At 46.7% G+C, this 19,132-nt stretch overlaps 1 protein-coding gene across 1 annotated transcript in view; it reads right to left on the reverse strand.

Moving 5' to 3' along the window:
• The window catches only part of LOC126537632 (adenylate cyclase type 8-like), a 618,168-nt gene extending 608,124 nt beyond the window's left edge, over positions 1–10,044 (reverse strand). The window contains exon 1 of the mRNA XM_050184787.3: positions 9,341–10,044. Coding sequence (XP_050040744.2) covers positions 9,341–9,354 — 14 coding nt within the window. The 5' untranslated portion in view covers positions 9,355–10,044. The remainder of the gene's footprint in view (positions 1–9,340) is intronic.
• Between the last annotated feature and the right edge of the window lie 9,088 nt (positions 10,045–19,132).

The following is a 19,132-nucleotide window of genomic DNA, read 5'->3' on the forward strand; positions in this document are numbered from 1 at the left end:
TTCTTTTATTCAGGACAATCGGGGGTATGAGCCCCTTGTGCTTTTAGCTTTAATAAAATCAGTTCACAGTTAGCGCACATCAAATCGGTTTCCTTGTCTGTGTCATTTCTACGTTGTGGCCTTACTTAAGTATTTAGGAAAACTTTCCTTCAACAAGAGACAATACGAACACCGAGTCGCAATCACGGCACAATTCCCCCAGGACGATAACGTATACAAAGTACGAAGCATTGTATACACGACACCTTTTAAAATTAGTGTCCGAGTTCTCCACTCACTCACATACAACCACGTACACGTCCCATGTATAAAATCGTGTTCAATATATACTGAGCACACAATAGTTATGTACAATGCTGATGTGACCGGACACTTTACATGACGGTTAATTTTTCCGCATTTGTATCCTACAACTTTATGCATGCCATATATCGAGGGTAGATGCTGTACTATCCAGCAGCCGAAAATGCTCAAACCAGGTTTTACGTTCACTGCCGAATTATTGCAGATAATTTTTATTAGAAGAGCAGCCGAAACAAATGTAATAAAACCCAACATTCACAGCGCATGGCTTTTATCTTAAATATCCTCGGCGTGATAAATATTAAAAAGCGCGAAGCAATATGCGTGCTCAAACCTGAAGGAGATGTAGTTTTACTGGCGCGGCTCTCAAACGGGCAGCGTAGTGGCGCATGTGCGATGCGATTACAGGCCCTACACGGCGTGCCAACGCTTTTAAGGGTGCTATAAATGTTAGCGCACCTGCGTATACGCCAGGTCCACGCTAGTGGAATCCGTCTATAGCTAGAACAGCGTCGGATGAGTTGAAGCGCAACCGTAAAGCTTGCTATCGCCGTCAAAACTGCCAATCCCTTTCTTTTGCTTTTGGACTGTAGCATCAAAGCTCGAAGTTTTTTAAAAAAATTCTGTGCACGTAGTGCGCTAATTCAATTTTCTTTCTATTTTCTTTCTTGTTTAAGGTTACTTGTTTAAGGTTTAAGGTTTAAGGTGACCTGTCTGGGGAAGAACGCGACGTTGAAGATTGCTTTCTACTCGTACGATCTCTGGATGAGATTTCCCGCAAAGCATTACATTTAATTTTTTGTGCGATTTCTTTTAATTCCATGAGGCTTCCTCATGTTTACTAGCGAAGTAATAAATTGCTGGAAGTATTCCTTCCAGCTATCATAACGTTGCCGGGAAGCCGACGACATGCTGCACTTGTTGCCAACGTTTATTGAATGAATGAATGAATGAATGAATGAATGAATGAATGAATGAATGAATGAATGAATGAATGAATGTGTAAATATATATATATATATATATACTGCCAAGGTTAGATCTAGTAGTCAAACATAAATAGAAAGGGAATGGGAAAACGGCACCGTGGTAGGCCCAGAGGTAAGAGAATCGCTCGCTTAATACGAAGACATGTGTTCGTATCCCACCTGCAGTCAGTTGTTCTTGCATCCACTTGCATTTATCACTTCTCTAATTTAGTTAAGAAGTGCAGATAATTTCCACTATGCTGTCCTTGGTGCCATTGTTTGTTGGCTTTATGTGGTATGAGTAATACAACTCGGGTCCCGTGGTTAATCTTTTTCTCGTACGCTGGTACACACACACGTGTGTGTGTGTGTGTGTGTGTGTGTGTGTGTGTGTGTGTGTGTGTGTGTGTGTGTGTGTGTGTGTGTGTGTGTGTGTGTGTGTGTGTGTGTGTGTGTGTGTGTGTGTGTGTGTGTGTGTGTGTGTGTGTGTGTGTGTGTGTGTGCGTGCGTGCGTGCGTGCGTGCGTGCGTGCGTGCGTGCGTGCGTGCGTGCGTGCGTGCGTGCGTGTGTGTGTGTGTGTGTGTGTGTGTGTGTGTGTGTGTGTGTGCTGTTCGGTTAACTAAGCACTCGGAAATGTATCTCTTAGAACCAAGAGGAACATATAACGAGACACCCTTCGCAAACGAAAGAAAACAACGAAGTAGAGAGAGTTTCTGTGTCATACCGTGGGTTGTTAGAAATATGTGTTTTCGAGCCGCTGTTTAATAAAGCTTAGTTACCGGCCCGTGCTTGTATAGTGCTTGCTCGTGTCTTCAACATCGCGTTTTCGCGTTGCTTGCCGACCAACATAAACTTGTGCAAGTCACCCATCTTTGCATTCTATTCGTATAAAAAAAAAAACTGCTCTGGAGTCAATAAAACGGTGACGCTTGAAACCCATCAAAAGGCGAAATATTTGTGTAAAGGTTACATACTGTAAAGTTACTTTAAGACAATACAGTGTCTTGCCACATAAACAGATGCTCTTCCCTCTCGGCCAGCTGGCCTCCTTACAACGAGGCGCCGTCGTTTCCGGCCCGTTAATGCGCCGCGTAGCCCCGTTTTTATCTCCGCAAACTTCGGAAGACACATCCGCGCTGTAAACGAGGCGCCAAGGATAATCCATTCGGACCGCGCCGCCACAACTGATCGAACTCTCGCCAGACAGCGAAGGGCACTGGGAGAAAACGGCCCCTGTCGCGACTTGTTTGGCAGACCCGCCGGTCCTGTAACGCCTGAAAGCCTATAGGAAGGTGTGCCTGACGCCTCCTCCCCGAAAACCAAAAAGAAAGGCGCGCAATAACCTGCGCCTCCTCTCCTCTCGTCTTTATGTCCTCTACCTCGCCTTCATAAGTGGCGCTGTGCGGGGGGCGCCCTCGGTGTATGCCAATCATGGCAAATACTCGCCGGTGGCCAAGGAAGGCCTTCGAGGAAACGTCGTTAACAGGTCACACGACGCCGTCGCTGAGACGTACCAGGAGGAGCTCGGCGTGACGTCTTTTTTTTCCTTTTTTTCGGTTAACGGCTTCGCAGTGTCTCCCTTTCTTGCTGTACTTCATTTATACATCTCCGGTTTTCTTTCTCGCGCGGTATCCTTGTTCGCGTCGTCTTCCCGTCACGACTTTCGTTATTTATCTATGTGTTTCTCTTTTTTTTTTCTTTAGCGCCGTGTGGTACTTCTCCCACGGGAGAAGTTTTCCGAACTGCCTGCCTGTCATGTCCTTCGGCTTTGCGCATCGTCTTGAGCACCCCGCGTCCCAACCCTCTACCTCGTCGACGTCGCCAATATTTCCGCGTTTCTTTTGGTTCCGCGAAACCATATCGAACCGACTACAACAAACGGTGCTAACTGTGTTCGGTGGGTATATAGCAGTAATTGTTGGGGAACAAGAGCTTCCCTCCCCTCCCTTCCACTAGTATATGTGTATATGTGTAGCGCATGCTTCTTTCGCTGCGTTTCTGGACGCACAGCTCAGCCGCCGTTATCGACCTGCTAACGCTAACGCCTACTTTCTCACGCGCGTGATGAGGCTTTCTCGTGAATCCGTCGTCCCGACGCGAGAGATCGCACAAACGAGATGTGCGAGCCGATCATGTGTTATATAGACACAAATGTGAGGTGCAAACAATATCCTATACCGACCTGGTGGTCTCCCCATCTATTTAGCCGTATACGGTCACATCAGCAAATGGCAACATTGACGGGACAACCCCTCCCCCCCCCCTCCCGCAACAAAAGAAGATAAATAAATAAATAAATAAATAAATAAATAAATAAATAAATAAATAAATAAACAAACAAATAAATAAATAAATAAATAAATAAATAAATAAATAAATTGTGCCAGGTTGTAAAAGAGGATTCGTATTGGTATATTGGCTCTTCTACAATTGCAAAAATAAAAAATACCGTCACCGTGAGTGGATTCTTAATAGGCCAGAAAATACGCATGAAACGAAACGCTGGTACCGATGCCACCTCGAAGCTCATGCACCAGCTCGCGGGGATATCGTGGACGTTGACCACGTATACTCGCTTCTAGTTATCTTTCTTATCGGTAAAAATGGACTGCATTGTATTTTTAGCAGTCAGAAGATAAATTAGCAAGTGAGCGAGAGAGAGGGATCAACGTTTATTTGTGAACTAGCGAGACAGACCTTCTGTCTTGTCCCTCCTGTGGGCGGCTTCCCCATTCCAGAAAACCGTAGCCTCTCGCCACCACCCTGGCATGATCCACTAGCTTTCGCTGATAATGCAAACATAGGCAAAACAGCATGACCTCCCGCAGTTCTTCCTTCTCCTCTTCTGTAGATGTAGACGCAAAATCTCGATGTTAGTGGCACATACCACTTCTGGGGCATTGGCCTTGAACCGGGTAGTTCAATCGGTCTTCTCTTCTTCCGCTTTTGCTTCATCTTCCGTCTTCGGTTGTAGCGGGGCCCCGAGCACTCCATTATCGTGTGGCCCAGGCTGCCCTGGACTCCAGAAAACTTACAGAGGTACGGGAATCAAGTTGGAGATATTGTATGCAACAGGATACCGTTAACGCATAGGACTTCGTTTGCAATCTTCTTAAAATAACGGTATCTTCTTTGTTGAATTTTAGGTGACGCAATTGGTACATTGTTCTTTCGAGGTTACGGTGGCGTAGAATATTGGTTTTCTAGCCTCGACGCCTTTCTGGTACCTTCTGACAGGAAAGCCCGGCTTGCATGCTCTCGGGCTGCCGCACCGACCGATTCGTTTCCCGCCAGGGACTTGTGTCCCGCTGTCCAGACGACATAGCTCTGTGGAAGATCTCCTCCTCTTCTGTTAGATGTTAACAAGTTATGGGAACCTGATGCGCCACAGTGGCCCACACAAAGAAAATAATTTCAAATCCGAGACACCTGCTGCGCTAACAATCCCAACATGGGAGCGGCCCGCGCTCCCACTAGGGTTGACCTTCAGGACCCAATAAAGTTCTTCACATCATATCATACCATACGCGCTGCGCTGGTGCATTGGCATAGCTTTACGCTTGTTAGAACGAAGTCCTGGGTTCGATTCCCGCCATAGACGGCCGCATTTCGATAAACGTGCAATGCAAAAAAAAAAAAAAAGACGCTTGTTGTTAAAGATTAAGGTGCACGTTAAATAGCTCCAGGTGGTCCCAATTAGTCGGGGACTCTACCACTATGACATTTCTCATGCCCAAAATGTTGCTTCGATACGTTGAGCATCATTCAATAAATCGTCAAATTCAATGACATCTTATCTACACAGCGACGTTCGGGTTGTGGCGCTGTTAAGAACGGCCTGCTGAGGTGCCAACATGCAAAGTTTTGCCAGCCAGGTGCGACAGCGGCGTCGACATTTCTCGGAAAGCCACCGTCATCCTCTGTGTGCTCTGTGATTGTGCTCATGATAGTGCTCGCGATAGTGCTCGTGATAGTGCTCGCGATAGTGCTCGCGATAGTGCTCGTGATAGTGCTCGTGATAGTGCTCGTGAGCAGTGTGCTCGTGCTCTGTGCTGAGGGTTTGGAGCTTCGTGCTCGTATGCTGTATGCTTCGTCTTGCCTGGTCCATTTGGCAGCCACGTTAGACTGTCGAATGTATCTCTTCATCATCATCATCAGCCTGGTTACGCCCACTGCAGGGCAAAGGCCTCTCCCATACTTCTCCAACGACCCCGGTCATGTACTAATTGCGACCATGCCGTCCATGCAAACTTCTTAATCTCATCCGCCCACCTAACTTTCTGCCGCCCCCTGCTACGCTTCCCTTCCCTTGGGATCCAGTCCGTAACCCTTAATGACCATCGGTTATCTTCCCTCCTCATTACATGTCCTGCCCATGCCCATTTCTTTTTCTTGATTTCAACTAAGGTATCATTAACTCGCGTTTGTTCCCTCACCCAATCTGCTCTTTTCTTATCCCTTAACGTTACACCTATCATTCTTCTTTCCATAGCTCGTTGCGTCGTCCTCAATTTGAGTAGAACCCTTTTCGTAAGCCTCGAGGTTTCTGCCCCGTAGGTGAGTACTGGTAAGACACAGCTATTATACACGTTTCTCTTGAGGGATAATGGCAACCTGCTGTTCATGATCTGAGAATGCCTGCCAAACGCACCCCAGCCCATTCTTATTCTTCTGATTATTTCCGTCTCATGATCCGGATCCGCCGTCACTACCTGCCCTAAGTAGATGTATTCCCGCACGACTTCCAGTGCCTCGCTGCCTATTGTAAATTGCTGTTCTTTTCCGAGACTGTTAAACATTGCTTTAGTTTTCTGCAGATTAATTTTTAGACCCACTGTTCTGCTTTGCCTCTCCAGGTCAGTGAGCATGCATTGCAATTGGTCCCCTGAGTTACTAAGCAAGGCAATATCATCGGCGAATCGCAAGTTACTAAGGTATTCTCCATTAATTGTTATCCCCAATTCTTCCCAATCCAGGTCTCTGAATACCTTTTGTAAACACGCTGTGAATAGCATTGGAGAGATCGTATCTCCCTGCCTGACGCCTTTCTTTATTGGGATTTTGCTGCTTTCTTTATGGAGGACTACGGTGGCTGTGGAGCCGCTATAGATATCTTTCAGTATTTTTACATACGGCTCGTCTACACCCTGATTCCGTAATGCCTCCATGACTGCTGAGGTTTCGACAGAATCAAACGCTTTCTCGTAATCAATGAAATGTATGTATGAAATGAAATGTATCTCTTATTCTAATGTAAATATCTGTAAATAAACACTGTACGCCTAGTCCTGTCCCCCCAAGTTCCTCCCATCGTCCGACAACCCCACAATTGGTGGCAGCGGCGAGATAGTCCGACAACTCTTACAGCGCAAAATTCAAGGAGTTAAAGCTTGATCTCTATTTAGTCTTCTAGTATTCGACCTCTTGCCACGAAATTAACGAAAATACGCGTTCTTAAGGAATATTTCATCAGTCTAGACTGACACAGTGTTTCTCTTTTGTGACCATTTAAAACAAAACAATTCTCGAGACACGCCTTTTATGTTGCAGGTTCAGGATTCAACCGTCTTGTTTTTCTTCCTTATTAACTGCATTTAGGGACACATTGGTGTCTGTAGGTGGCGGCCAGGAACTCTGCCATTCAAGTTAGAAATTTCGAAGTTTTATCAAAATCAACTGCACTTGAGTCCACGAAGTGGACGATCCAAAAAAGAAAGAGCTAAAGTTTTCAGTTTGACTGGCATTCGTCTCAAACTTTTTCGAAGTGAAATACACTGGAATATGACGACCTTACAAATACGAATGGTAACTCGTTAATACGAAAACTCGGATAATACGAGCGCACTCAACATGCGCTCCCTGTGGGATACGAAGGCGTACAGAAAGAGGGAAAAAAAACCAGGCCAGAACTTAGCTGCGCTAACTTTCTAAGTATGCCACAGCATACTTAGATTGCGATGTCTCGATATAGCTACGGGCATGTGCCACGGGCGACATCGCACACTCTCATTTACCAAAGTGACGTTTCCGTACCTCGTATCTCTTGCAGGTTTGCGCTTTCGGGCAAACTGTGACGCGCCAGCGCAAGTTCCACACACGCCTCTGTTAGATTGCTTCGAAGAGGGCGAAGCCAGCCTGTAGTGTTGTAAAAGAATACCGAGACCGATGATGGGATCGAAACTGCGTCTTTCCAGCGCAGCAGCCTAATGGTCTAGCCGCACGCAGGCCAAGACCACACGCATGAATCTCTCAATGCCAAAGCCGCTCTGTAAAGCTTTTCGCGTTTGTCTCAGGCGCTCATTTCTCGCATTGTTCCCTAGTGACAGCGAGTGCTTTGAGACGATGTGTTTGGCCTGCACGGCCTTTGGGATCGACCTACATTTTCCGTCAGCCGGGTTCCTTCACAGTAGACTCAGCCCGCCTATAATGCTATCCCACTAATGAACGCCTATCCCTATCGCAACAATTCGGGTGCGCAACTCGTAGGAGCGCGGTTAATGTGGCGTATCGGTGCTGCTTCATAGCACAGTACAGAATTCACTAACCATAATCACCGCGGGAAAGAAGCGTGGGTTATCGCGCTTGTTGGGTGAATGGTCAACACGCAGATTAATGTTTTTTTTTTTTTGTCTTCGCAACCGGGAGATCCCGGTCAAATTTCGCGGAAGCACCTATAGGCACAAACACAAGCGCAACAAACAAACACAAACAAGCACAACAAACAAACAAGCACAATAATATTACGAAATCATGAAAATATTGCGCTGCTCCACCAAATCTAGAACCCAGCAGCACTGCATCATGTTACGCGCCCTCTTCTTACGCGTCGCTTAATTCTTATTCCCTCACAGTTCATGAGCACGAGTCACCTCAGACAGACAGGAGCTTTGAAAGAGAATTTCGCAAGGACACCGACAAAGGAATGGGGAACACGTACAACATTTGCTTGGCACGGAGTATTGCGCAACTGGTCTATCGCATATGGAGTAGGCAATCTTTTTCTTTCTTTTCTTTCGTATTGCGCGATTTCGTATCAACTGCATTTATGGAAATGCATGGAATCTTCTTTTTAAGCTCTCTCTTTCGATACGCTTTTCACGAAAGGGAAGTAAAAAAACTGTCACTGCAACCCGCACGCTCACGGGGACTACAAGATTAGGCTCTCTATAGATGTCTCAATCCGGCGCAAATGGACAGTGCACTATTAGGCAGTTCCTTCGAAAGAGCCCCGGCTCGATAACTGCCTATACTTCATAAGATCCAGTAATGAGTTCCCGAGTGCGCCCTCTGTTTTGCCTCCAAGAAAATGATTTTCTTAGCTCTAACGCACCAGAATTTTTTCCCCCTTGTTAACATTTCAAAAGTTTACTATAACACCTTTTCTTGTTATTTTTTTTTTTTGCTTCTGCACTGTTTGGGCGGGGTTGGTGGGGCAGCGCTATAATTCAGGCCTTGGCAGCGTTATCATTTGTGAATTTCTGCTCGGGAATATTTCTTCCCCAGTTAAGCTCGGGCTATCGAACGGATATCAAACCGACATCCAATTACGTTTTGAAGTATGAATTCGCAACTAAAAAGTAAGTTCTAAACAATGGCCTGCAGAATTTAGTGTATTAAAGAAGCATACATTTTTTTTTACGAAACGGTGAATTGCAGTTACGACGAAAGAATGTTACTTAACTAAAGTTTTTGGTGTTGCTCTACTTAAGCCGAATTTTTCTTCTTCTAACTGACAGGGACAATCGGGATAGTATTGTAAGCCCGTATCAAATGTGCGTAACTTATACAAGGGCAAAAGAAAAATAAATTCAGTAATAGGCTTCGCGTACTTCAAGGCCAAGTGTTTAGTTTAGTTTATACCAACAGTCCCTGAATGTAGGTCTTTTCAGGGAAAAACAAAGGAGCATTATTAACCCGATCGAGAACGAAAAGACTGTCGTGGGGGACGCCTATATAAGAAGAAACGTCGACAGTGAGCCCGACCTGGAGCAACGCACGTAAACGACCTTTCTCGCGTGGGATTAAACTGATTAGATTAGACTCGGCGGGAAAAACAAGGAGGGACTTACCCGTAATCCGCCATACCGCGCTAGTCCGAGCAGTGTCCAACGGGTCCGGCTAAAGAAGAGAGAGGGTGCGGAGCTTGGCCTTCCTATCACGGGGGAATAAGAAAACTAGCAAGACGATCAAGTCAGACGAGGGAAGCCGACGAAACGACGGGGCAGCCGTAGATGAACAGTGCCCGGTTGGCCTTTAGTTTTGACGCCAGTGGGCAGCAAGGGTCCGGTCGCAGTCTGCGGTGCCTTGCGCGGTGCGAAAAAAAAAAAAAAAACGCACGCTGGAGAGTTCGCCCCAGTTGACACGAAGAATCAGTTCACACAACGCCCAAATTCAGGCGTCTCGGCAGAAACAACCAACACAGGCAAAGCAAACGCGCACCAATGGAGATGCATAGTCAATGATGCATTTGTTTTTTTTAAAGGACACCAACACTAGAGGCAGTCCGCATATAAGCACACGTTGTACAACGAGACGAGCAAAACAACAACGACGTTTAGGCGCACGTGGCTTCAGGGCGAACGCGGGTGTCACGCACGTTGCCGGGTCGAGGCCGATCCGTGTCACCCAGAGACCGAAAAAACGCAGCGACGAAAGTGGGAGAAGGGAGCGTGGAGCCTCCGAGATTTCAAATCCTTGACGTGCGCGCGCGACGGAGAGGCAGCCGGAGCCTGGCCGCCCGTTGGAGCGACCCAATGCACGGCAGTTCAGAAGCGCAACTGCTGTGACGGCGCGCGCTCGGGCTCCGTTTTTCTTCCCCCCTCCCCCACCCTTTTTCCTCCAGCCTTTTCCCATTCCTCTCCGGCGAACGCGGGAGAGCTTCCCTTCTTTTCCCCGTCGGCCTCCTCCCGCGCCTCTTCTAGCGCTTCCTGCTCGATTCCCCTTGTCGTACATGCTCGCTACTGTTTCCCCTTAGCGTGTTTTTTTGGCCTGCGCCCATTAGAGGTTTTTTTCTCGAATCCCTGCACTAACTTTCCTCGCCACATCACCCCCACCCTCCCCATCGCTGTCCTCTCTCGTGATCGCCAGCGCCTCAGCTACTTCCCTCCCCCCCCCGCCCGCTACGACTGCCCTCAGATTTTCCCTACGCAATGCGCTTCAGCTTCCTCCTCCCCAACTACCCTTCTTTCCCGCCACCGTTACCCTTCTCCCTTTCATTCTCGCGCCTAGAGGTGCAAGTGCCGCGCTTCGCTCGGGGACGCGCTTTGGGGAACCGAGCCGGCCGGGACTGCTGTTCGCCGCGGGTCGTGTTACGCGAGCGCTCCAAGCTGGGGAACTGGTGTGTACCCAAAGATAGACGAGACGATCGCGTTGCTTGCTATACTGCGGGGAGGCCCCAAAAAGAAATATGGCGGACAGAACGGGCCGACAGGCTCGCTGCTCAAGGGGGCAAGAAGAAGCAAAATCTGACAGGCACGTGTGGGCCCCCGAGATAGAGAGTGGAGCAAAAAAGAAGCAACAAAAAACTAACAGGCTACGTGTGTGCCGAGAAGGCACCGCGAAACAAAACAGAAGAGGGCTCCGTCTCTTCGAAAAATAGAGAAGAGCAAAATTCTTGTCTGTCATCCTCAAACAACGTGTACGGTGGCGATGTCGTCGACGTCCCGCTATAGGTTGTTTTTGTTTTGCTCTTGTTTTTTTCGCCTTAGGCTCCCCTTTTCTTCTTGAGAGCTTTCACGCCTGGAACTAATTTTGCTGTTTCTTTCGCCCATTGGCTCACGGCCCGCCAAGATTCAGTGGTCCTCCGTTGGAACAACATCGTTATCCCGGATCGTGCCCATCGGGGACAGAAGCGAACGGTCGGAGCTTCGTTTCTCTGCTCTTTCTTTTTTTTTCTGTCGCATCTGCGGTCTAAGTGTAAATCTCAACAAAGCTGGCATGACTGTCACTACATCTTAGCTAAACGAATCGGGCCGTATCCTTTCCTTTTCGAAACTTCCGCGAAGCATTGCAACCTGCGTGCTAACGTATGGTGCACACCTCCTATACACCCACTCCGTGGTGCCGTATATTACAGTACACTTTCTTATTGCGTGCGGGGCTGACCGCAAGGAATTACATGGTTGCGATACGTTCTCCGGGACTTAGGGTGCTTGCAGTTGGCGTGGGGGTGCAAAGAAGGAATGGCCATTAGGTGAGCGCTACTCGGTTTGATTAAAACGCGTGAAAGGCAACCGAGTCTGATTTCGCCAGTAAGTGAGCGTGCCCTTTTTTCTTTTCTTTGCCTTGCTCTAATACACGCTCGCAGCGTGATATAGATAAGGAAGCCTCTAGCGCCTCAAGATCATTGCACAGATTGCTTATCGCCAACTAATGCAATCTAAGGAATGCGGCAATCGAAATCCATCTTTTTCTTGCGCTCGGTCACGAGCCATGCGTGATGCTGAAAGAAACGATATACCGTTATAGATGCCCTCGCTGCTCGCTTACGACATTACAGTTATAAAAGCACCTAGAAAGAATGTAGCTGCGACGTGCCATAGCTGATAAAACCCACACAAGCGAAACCACAAGCGAAACTCTATTGACACATCCAACTATAAAGGATTGACGGAACCGGTACCGGGCTGTAATATAATGCGCCCGAGAGGCAATAAATTTTGAGATGATTGTGATCATACGAGACCCCTTATTTTATGTTTCTAACCGAAAACTTCCGAACTACCATGCCGGAAAATTGTAATACCGTTTTTTACACCTGAGTAACACCCATTGATAATCTTTCTTGGAGCTTGCATATTAACAACATTACGTTGTTCCACCTCGAAGTATCTTTTTCAGGACGTAAACTTTGAAATTTACCTGCCAGCGGTAAATCACTCAGTAGTCTTACTTTTAAGCTTAAGATTTCCTTTTATTGAAAAATTTAGAGAAACGCTGTCCGCTTTATTCCATGATCCAACGCACGAATTCTCCTACACAACTAATCGAAGCTAATCCACTCGTTAAAACACATGCGGATACAATCACACCATCTTAGTTTTTTTTTTTTTTACATTCACTTATGAGGCCCAAGTTGCCATGATTAAAACGCAATGATTTTACACTTTTCTTTTCAACGTCAGTCGGAAGCTCCCAGTCAGGACTTGGTAATGCCTGCCGTACGCACTCCAACCCAATTTAAATTATGCAAATTCCCTTCTCATTATCAGGGTCCCCAGTGAGTAATTGAGCGAGATAGACGTACTCCTGTACAGACTCTAGAGGCTGACTGGCGATCCGGAATTCGCATTCTCCTGCCAAGCTATTGAACGTACAGCATATACCCAAGTGCACGCGCAACCTTACGCTGAATTCGACGGCAATAATTCGCCCGGAATTTCCAGATAATAAACAAATAAAGCTCAGGAATATCTATACACGGACGCACACGGTCTCTAAGTGTTCACTAGGGTCGAGGGTTGGGCGAGTCGGTATTGCATTCTAAAACTTGTACAGCGCAACATACAAAGGAAGAAACAAGCCGAGCCGGGTTCTTCGTTTTCTTCCTTTCTATATGTTGCGCTGTACCAGTTTCAGACCCCAAGTGTCTTCTCTCGAGGTGGTGCGACGGAATGACACCGCGTTTCCCAGTATGTCAACTCATGTAAGGGCAACCAGCTGCTCTTAGGAACGGCGCGACGCTTAATACTGAAGCGGAGGGCGCCTAAATTAACAAAAGCCTCGCGTCGGACACCTCGTCATTATTGCATCTGGAATGATCACCGCAGCGCGCTCTCACGTCAGCACCGTGCCGTGCGCTTGCCACGCCAGGAGTAACGCGTCAAGGAGGACATGTTGTCGATAGTTCACAAGAAATATATCAGTGATGTGATTCCTTAAATCTAACGTCAACGATTTTAAAAGGTGGACATGATGTCTGTTTTGCGGGAGGCTTTACTGCGACCCGATCTTGCCGCTTATCTAACCCACCGAAAGGTTAAGTGCGTAGTCCTATAAATACTTTTTTTTCTTTGTATCTTCCTCTTCTTGTTTTGTTTTTTCGCAACAGAAATACGCGGAATTCGTTTGGGATTCTCGTCACCTATGTGAAAATCGCGTGGAGGACACGAACATCTTTTCACCGAACGTGCTTTTGCTTGTAGCAGTCTCCTACGCTGGAAGAGCTATTTGTGGAGAGCCAAAGCGATGAACGTTGATGCGCTTTAACTCGATTATGGGATTTCATTGTGGACAGCAGCCTAAATAATGTACTTCGGCTGGTGTTTTAGCTGCCGTTGCGAGCTCTTGAGAAAGTGAATCACAATACAGGTATGACATTCGCCTTCGTCGTGCGTGCGTGTGTGGGTGGTCGGCCGCGCGGAGTAGCGTGAACTGTTTAACTGTGTATTTGAATAGCCGGCGCCATAATATCAACGTTATGTACGCAAGTTGTGAAAAAAAAATTACACGCAGACATTGCCCTCATGGTTTAACACGCGTAACACCGACCACCTGAGGCGCCATGGAACGTCCCGAAAATGTGCAGCTCGCTCGAGCCATTCACGCCATTTGGTCAAACACACACAGCTGGAAACATGTCTCATTCCTTACATGTTTGAAAAGGGAAACATGCGCATTGAGCTTTCCTTGTTTAACAGAAGCAAATGTCTCTCTGGGCCTAAGTACGCTCGAGTGCAAAATTCACAGGACCAGAATTGTCGCTAAATTTCTTTTTTTTTTCTTCACAGTCTGGGCATAAAGGCTGCAATAAAATGTACTGCCCACGTGCGCTGCTTGACCAGCGCTGTGCTTCTATAGAATTTCAAGCAACGCTGCTGCGCTAGGAGGAAATTAGTTTTTTTCTTTTTTTGCATATGCCGCAGTCTCCATAGACTTTTGCAATCAACTGTACGTTCTATTTAACCACAGCGTGCACGCGTGCTTGTCTACGTTTGCTCAAAGTTTCACTGTGCGAGGCCCTTGGAATTTTTTACCCGAGCGTAAACTTCCCTCATTTTACCCTTAACAGTTTAAAATGCGAATTCGAACTGCTTTATGTAAGTATTTGATTGTACTGATTTTGTGCGCATTTGTTGCAACCATCAAATGCATAGGTTTAATTCCCTTGAACCATCTAGGACATTTAAATGTTAACATTGTACCTGTTCATGTACCTGTAGCATTCCTGCCTTGAATGCCAAAAGGCAGCTGGCAGCAACAAACAAACAAACAAACAAACAAACAAACAAACAAACAAACGAACGAACGAACGAACAAACAAATAAACGAACAAATAAACAAAAGAATAAACAAATAAATAAATAAGCAAACAAACAAATAAACTAACAAACAAATAAACAAACAAATAAATAAACAAACAAATAAATGAATCAATATTTCCCTAATTAGATAACTTAATCCTTCGTTAGAGAAATATTCAGTTGGGCTTTCTCGTTTTCTGCGACCGATATGCCGTCTTATCTAGGCGCATGGTAAATAAAATTTTACAACAAACAATGCGATAAGGAGCAAATGGTGGAGGCCGAAAGCTAATATCGCCCCGACTGCAACTTAATACAGATTGACATTTCACCGACAGACAGCGCTTTTTCTTGCGACGTAAAAGTAGACATCGCAAGCCCATAGGCACGCCCCTCGGTTTCGCGGGAACGGCAGATGGGAAACAAAACAAACACGGCGTCGCCGAGCGAGATCCCGTGCCCTGTACGTTGTGTCGATAAAAAAAGCTTGTGGAAACATCACGTGAGCAAGGGCGAATGAAAAATAAAACGTAGCAGATAAAATACATTTGCAGACGTATCGCGACGTCAGCGCCTTCATTCCACACCGAGGCACACGTACCGCCAAATATAGACGAGCATAATGCGCCGAAACGCTGGCTAGGGCGAATTCTTTGGATTTATCAAGTTTTTATTATTATTATTTTATTTTGCTCATTCTATCTCACGCAGCAGCATGCTCATCCTCGAATGTCAATCAAAGAAACGGTCAGCAAAGCAACCTGCGTTGCTGGCATCGGCGAGAAGTCATCGCTATGAACAGCCAGTAAACTGACCCCCCTATAGTATTTGAAGAGGAAGAGAACCGCGACTTCAGACGGGACGTAAGACTTGAGGGAGAAATTATTGAAGCGGCACACATGCGCAGACTTGGCCAAGGTACGTTTGTAAGTGAGCCTTGGGTGGCTCTCCTAGTTAAAGAAAACCGGTTTTTCAATCATCTAGGGTGCTGACTCTCTGCCACGTGTGTTTCATCTTGTTCTTCAGAATGTCAAGGCACGCAGCGCGCGGATGCGACCTTTTGCTGCTACGTGTTTCATGGTAATAAACCTCAGTTACGAGTTGCCGTTCCTGCTGTCCACTCCTTCGTCGTCTTACGTCCCGCTTGAACCCTTTAAACATGTCGGACCAACTGGCCCAATGTTCCCCCCCTCTTGACCCCTAGTACTTCCTATACGAAAGGTTTGAGAGCTCGCTTATAACAGCTTCGCCGTATTTGATGTATCCGTTGCTCAGAGCGGCATACTAATGCGAATATTTCCAATATCTCTTTTTTTTCTCATAGACAAGCTTCTCACTTGACTGAACGTCCATTTGCGGGCGCCAATACAACTATACATAGTAACGTGGATGGACCACTTCGTTATCAAGCAGGCTGGAGGTAACCTTCCTACTTCGCCTCCCTTAAAGATAAGAACGTACTCGATTCTATATTCTAAGGTAACTTTATTCTTTAATCTTTATTCTTTACTCGAATATTCCCATTAAATATTATTCTAAAATATTGCTGTTCTAACAACACTGCAAAAAATAGATTATAAGAGCAGACAGAGACTCACATCAGTGTATAAATGGGATAAAGGACAAAATTTTATTCGTGGGGTCTAACGGGACCCCAAGGCGACACTGGCGCCATGAGGGACGCCGCGGTGGAGGACTTTGGGAATAATGTCTATCACCCGAGACTCTTTAACGCGCACCTAAATTTAAGTTCGCGATCGCTTTTCCGTTTCGCTCCCATCGTAACGAAGCCGTCTCAGTCAGGAACCGAACCCGCGACCTCGTGAAAACTCGGAAATTTCTCGACCTCCATAGCACTAGGCGCGCGAGAACACAACGAACGCAAAGCCACCAGCAATCTCGGCTCCCTTGTGTCATGTGCACTTGCCGCTCATTACGTCGACGGTAGGGCGCCTGGGGCCTCGCTCAGAGCGCCATGCGCAGCAACGGCCGGGCTAGACGAGCAGACGCGCGCTCACCGGACTCCCTTTGCGCCCCTGCCCTTTCAGCGCACGCTCACACCTACCCATACCCTTTCCCCTCCTCCCTTTACGCGCACGACACTGGGTTGGCAGGAAGAAGCGCGCATCGAGCCGCCATCTCTCTCGGCCAACCCTCTCACACTTTCCCTAACACCTACAGCATAAGGCGCCGTGGGACGCATTAGGATCTTATCACACGCGGACTTTACACGGCACCTCACGGCGACGGCGGAAATGTGCCTGGAGTGTCGCTATAATTTCAAACGCAATCATGTGGTAAAACTTTATTCTTGGATGTGCACTCCGTCTTATGCGGCATTTATGATGGTGGAAAAAAAAAGTTACCGTTATGACGAATTCTCAATTTTATTGTATCACTCCATGATATGGTTCATGTTCATATGTTCTCCCAAATAAAACAAAAATAGAAATAAAAAAAACCAAGGAAGGCCCTTCATCTTTCTTCATCGGTTACACGCGTTCCGTCAGTGACACGTCGTTGAGCTGTCAGTAAACGAAGACGTGAAACCATTTGTGAGTGCACCGAAACAATATTCGGGAAGGGATGCTCGCCCCTTTTACAAGTGTAAAACGAAGCCCTCCTTTTCGTTGTTGTTGTTTTCCTTTCCTGAGTTTTTGTTCCTGCATCAGAGTTCGTACATTTCGTGCATTTGAACAAGCTGTGGATTTTAAGCTGCAGACCTTAAACAAATAAGAAAAACGTGGAACCGCGAATTTCCGAATTCAAGAGCAAACAGATGAGTTTGGCACACTCTTCATGACACAAAAGGAGAACCAAGGCTGTCAAACCCAGTGAACGAAGTGCCACAGGCAGTCTCGCGAGAAATCGGCTAAGGTCTGGGTAAGGAAACTACCGAGGGTCAGGAAACAACACTATTTGCGTTCTTTTAGTAGAACCACATTTCGAGCGCGGAAAATGGACTCACGAGGGTAAGGGAAACGTACGAAAAAATTTTCTTTGAGGTAATAAAGTATGCAAGAAAAACAGGCGAAAGAAGTAAGTCGCTCTTCGGCGAGAGTTTTTGCCTCTTTCGAGCCTGAGCGACTTGGCGAGTTGCCCAAGGTTAGAAGACGATGCGAGATATTCGAATAGCGAGTGTAGTGCCAGGATACTGTACGCCCGATCATCCGCAGACACGAAGAAGCGCAATTTGTATATTTGCCATGTTACAGTATCCGTTTCAAAGTGGTGCCAAGCGTTCCGTTGCTGTGGCTAGGGATTTTTCTTTTTCGTTCCTCACACATGTGCGTCCCTTTGTTGAGTTTTTTCTTGCTGTGGATTCAGCATTTCGTGGCATTGGCCTCCGGAACTCACTTTTTTTGAAACTTCGATCGAAAACTGCCCGATTACTGCGCCAGTGGCTGACCGTGCAAGCTCTCAATGTTTCGGGAGCAAGAACCAAGCTCACATGAGGCCTTATAAAATCTCACCCCCCCCCCCCCAAAAAAAAAAAAAAAGAAAAACGCTCCGCATCAACAACAACACAAGCTTGGACGGGTCATCTAAATACCTTTGCGATGACGTATGTCTTTCTTTCTTTTAGTTTTTCGACAATTAGAACGAAGAAACGAGAATTATTACCTCGCAATGTGCAGTCTTCATTTTCCCCTTATAGTTTTCAATGGAAATTGATGCATCGCTCGCAAGTTTACCTGCAGTTATGGAGGTTGCCGAAACTATAAAGCACCATTGTCGATTTGACCGGCCGATAAGACCCGCACGCCCGCTCCGCTAAACATTTTGAGAAACTGCAGGGCGGGCAACAATTAGAGGAGGCAATCAAACCGCGCGCACGAGACCAGAAATAAAGAAAAAAAAATGCCGCGAAGAGTACTTAAGCAGCTTTCTGGCGACGCAGAGAAAAAGACGATCTGGGACTCTCGGACTGCGAGAAAGAACCCCATTGCATGGTGGAGCATGGCGCACGCTATGCGACCCTCATTTATACTGGCGATCGTTGCGTAAAAGAGATGCTGGCAACCGCGAACAGCGCTCTTTCGGGAAAAAACAACAACAACTAAAGTGGTTAGTTTCAGGCGGGGGGATGTTGCACCACCGAGCACTAGTTCAACACACCGCACCGTGCGTAAGGAAAGAACCGACTGCACGTCCGTCTGTGACAGTTGCTCTCGGTGCGGCTGCTGTAATGGAACCACCGTTTCCCCCAGCCTGCGCTCCTGGGTCATGGCGCCCTTCTTCTGTTCACAATACCGTGCAAGTCCCCCCAAAAAATTTAGGGCTTAGGAAAACCGTTATCTGCTATTATTCAAGGCTACCAGGATGAGGAGGAAGGGGACGCTGCTTGCAGGCGTATATGGCCTAAGAAGATTTACCAGAAATTGCCTCGATCAACGCCGCATTTCAGGTAAGTTCCCCCTCCCCCCAGGAAAGTAAAATGTATAGGCAATAATGAACTCGTTCCTTTGCTTGCTTTTCAACTTTGCTCATTGTTGTACTAATTATTTATTAATTAATTAATCAGTACCCTAATTAATGCATTATTTAATTAATTCATTTGTGCGGAAGAAGATCAGTACGCTGAAAATATTCCTTGCCAGAGTGTGGCTCGTGCCTAGT

Source organism: Dermacentor andersoni, chromosome 4, assembly GCF_023375885.2.
Source record: "Dermacentor andersoni chromosome 4, qqDerAnde1_hic_scaffold, whole genome shotgun sequence".
Taxonomy (NCBI): domain Eukaryota; kingdom Metazoa; phylum Arthropoda; class Arachnida; order Ixodida; family Ixodidae; genus Dermacentor; species Dermacentor andersoni.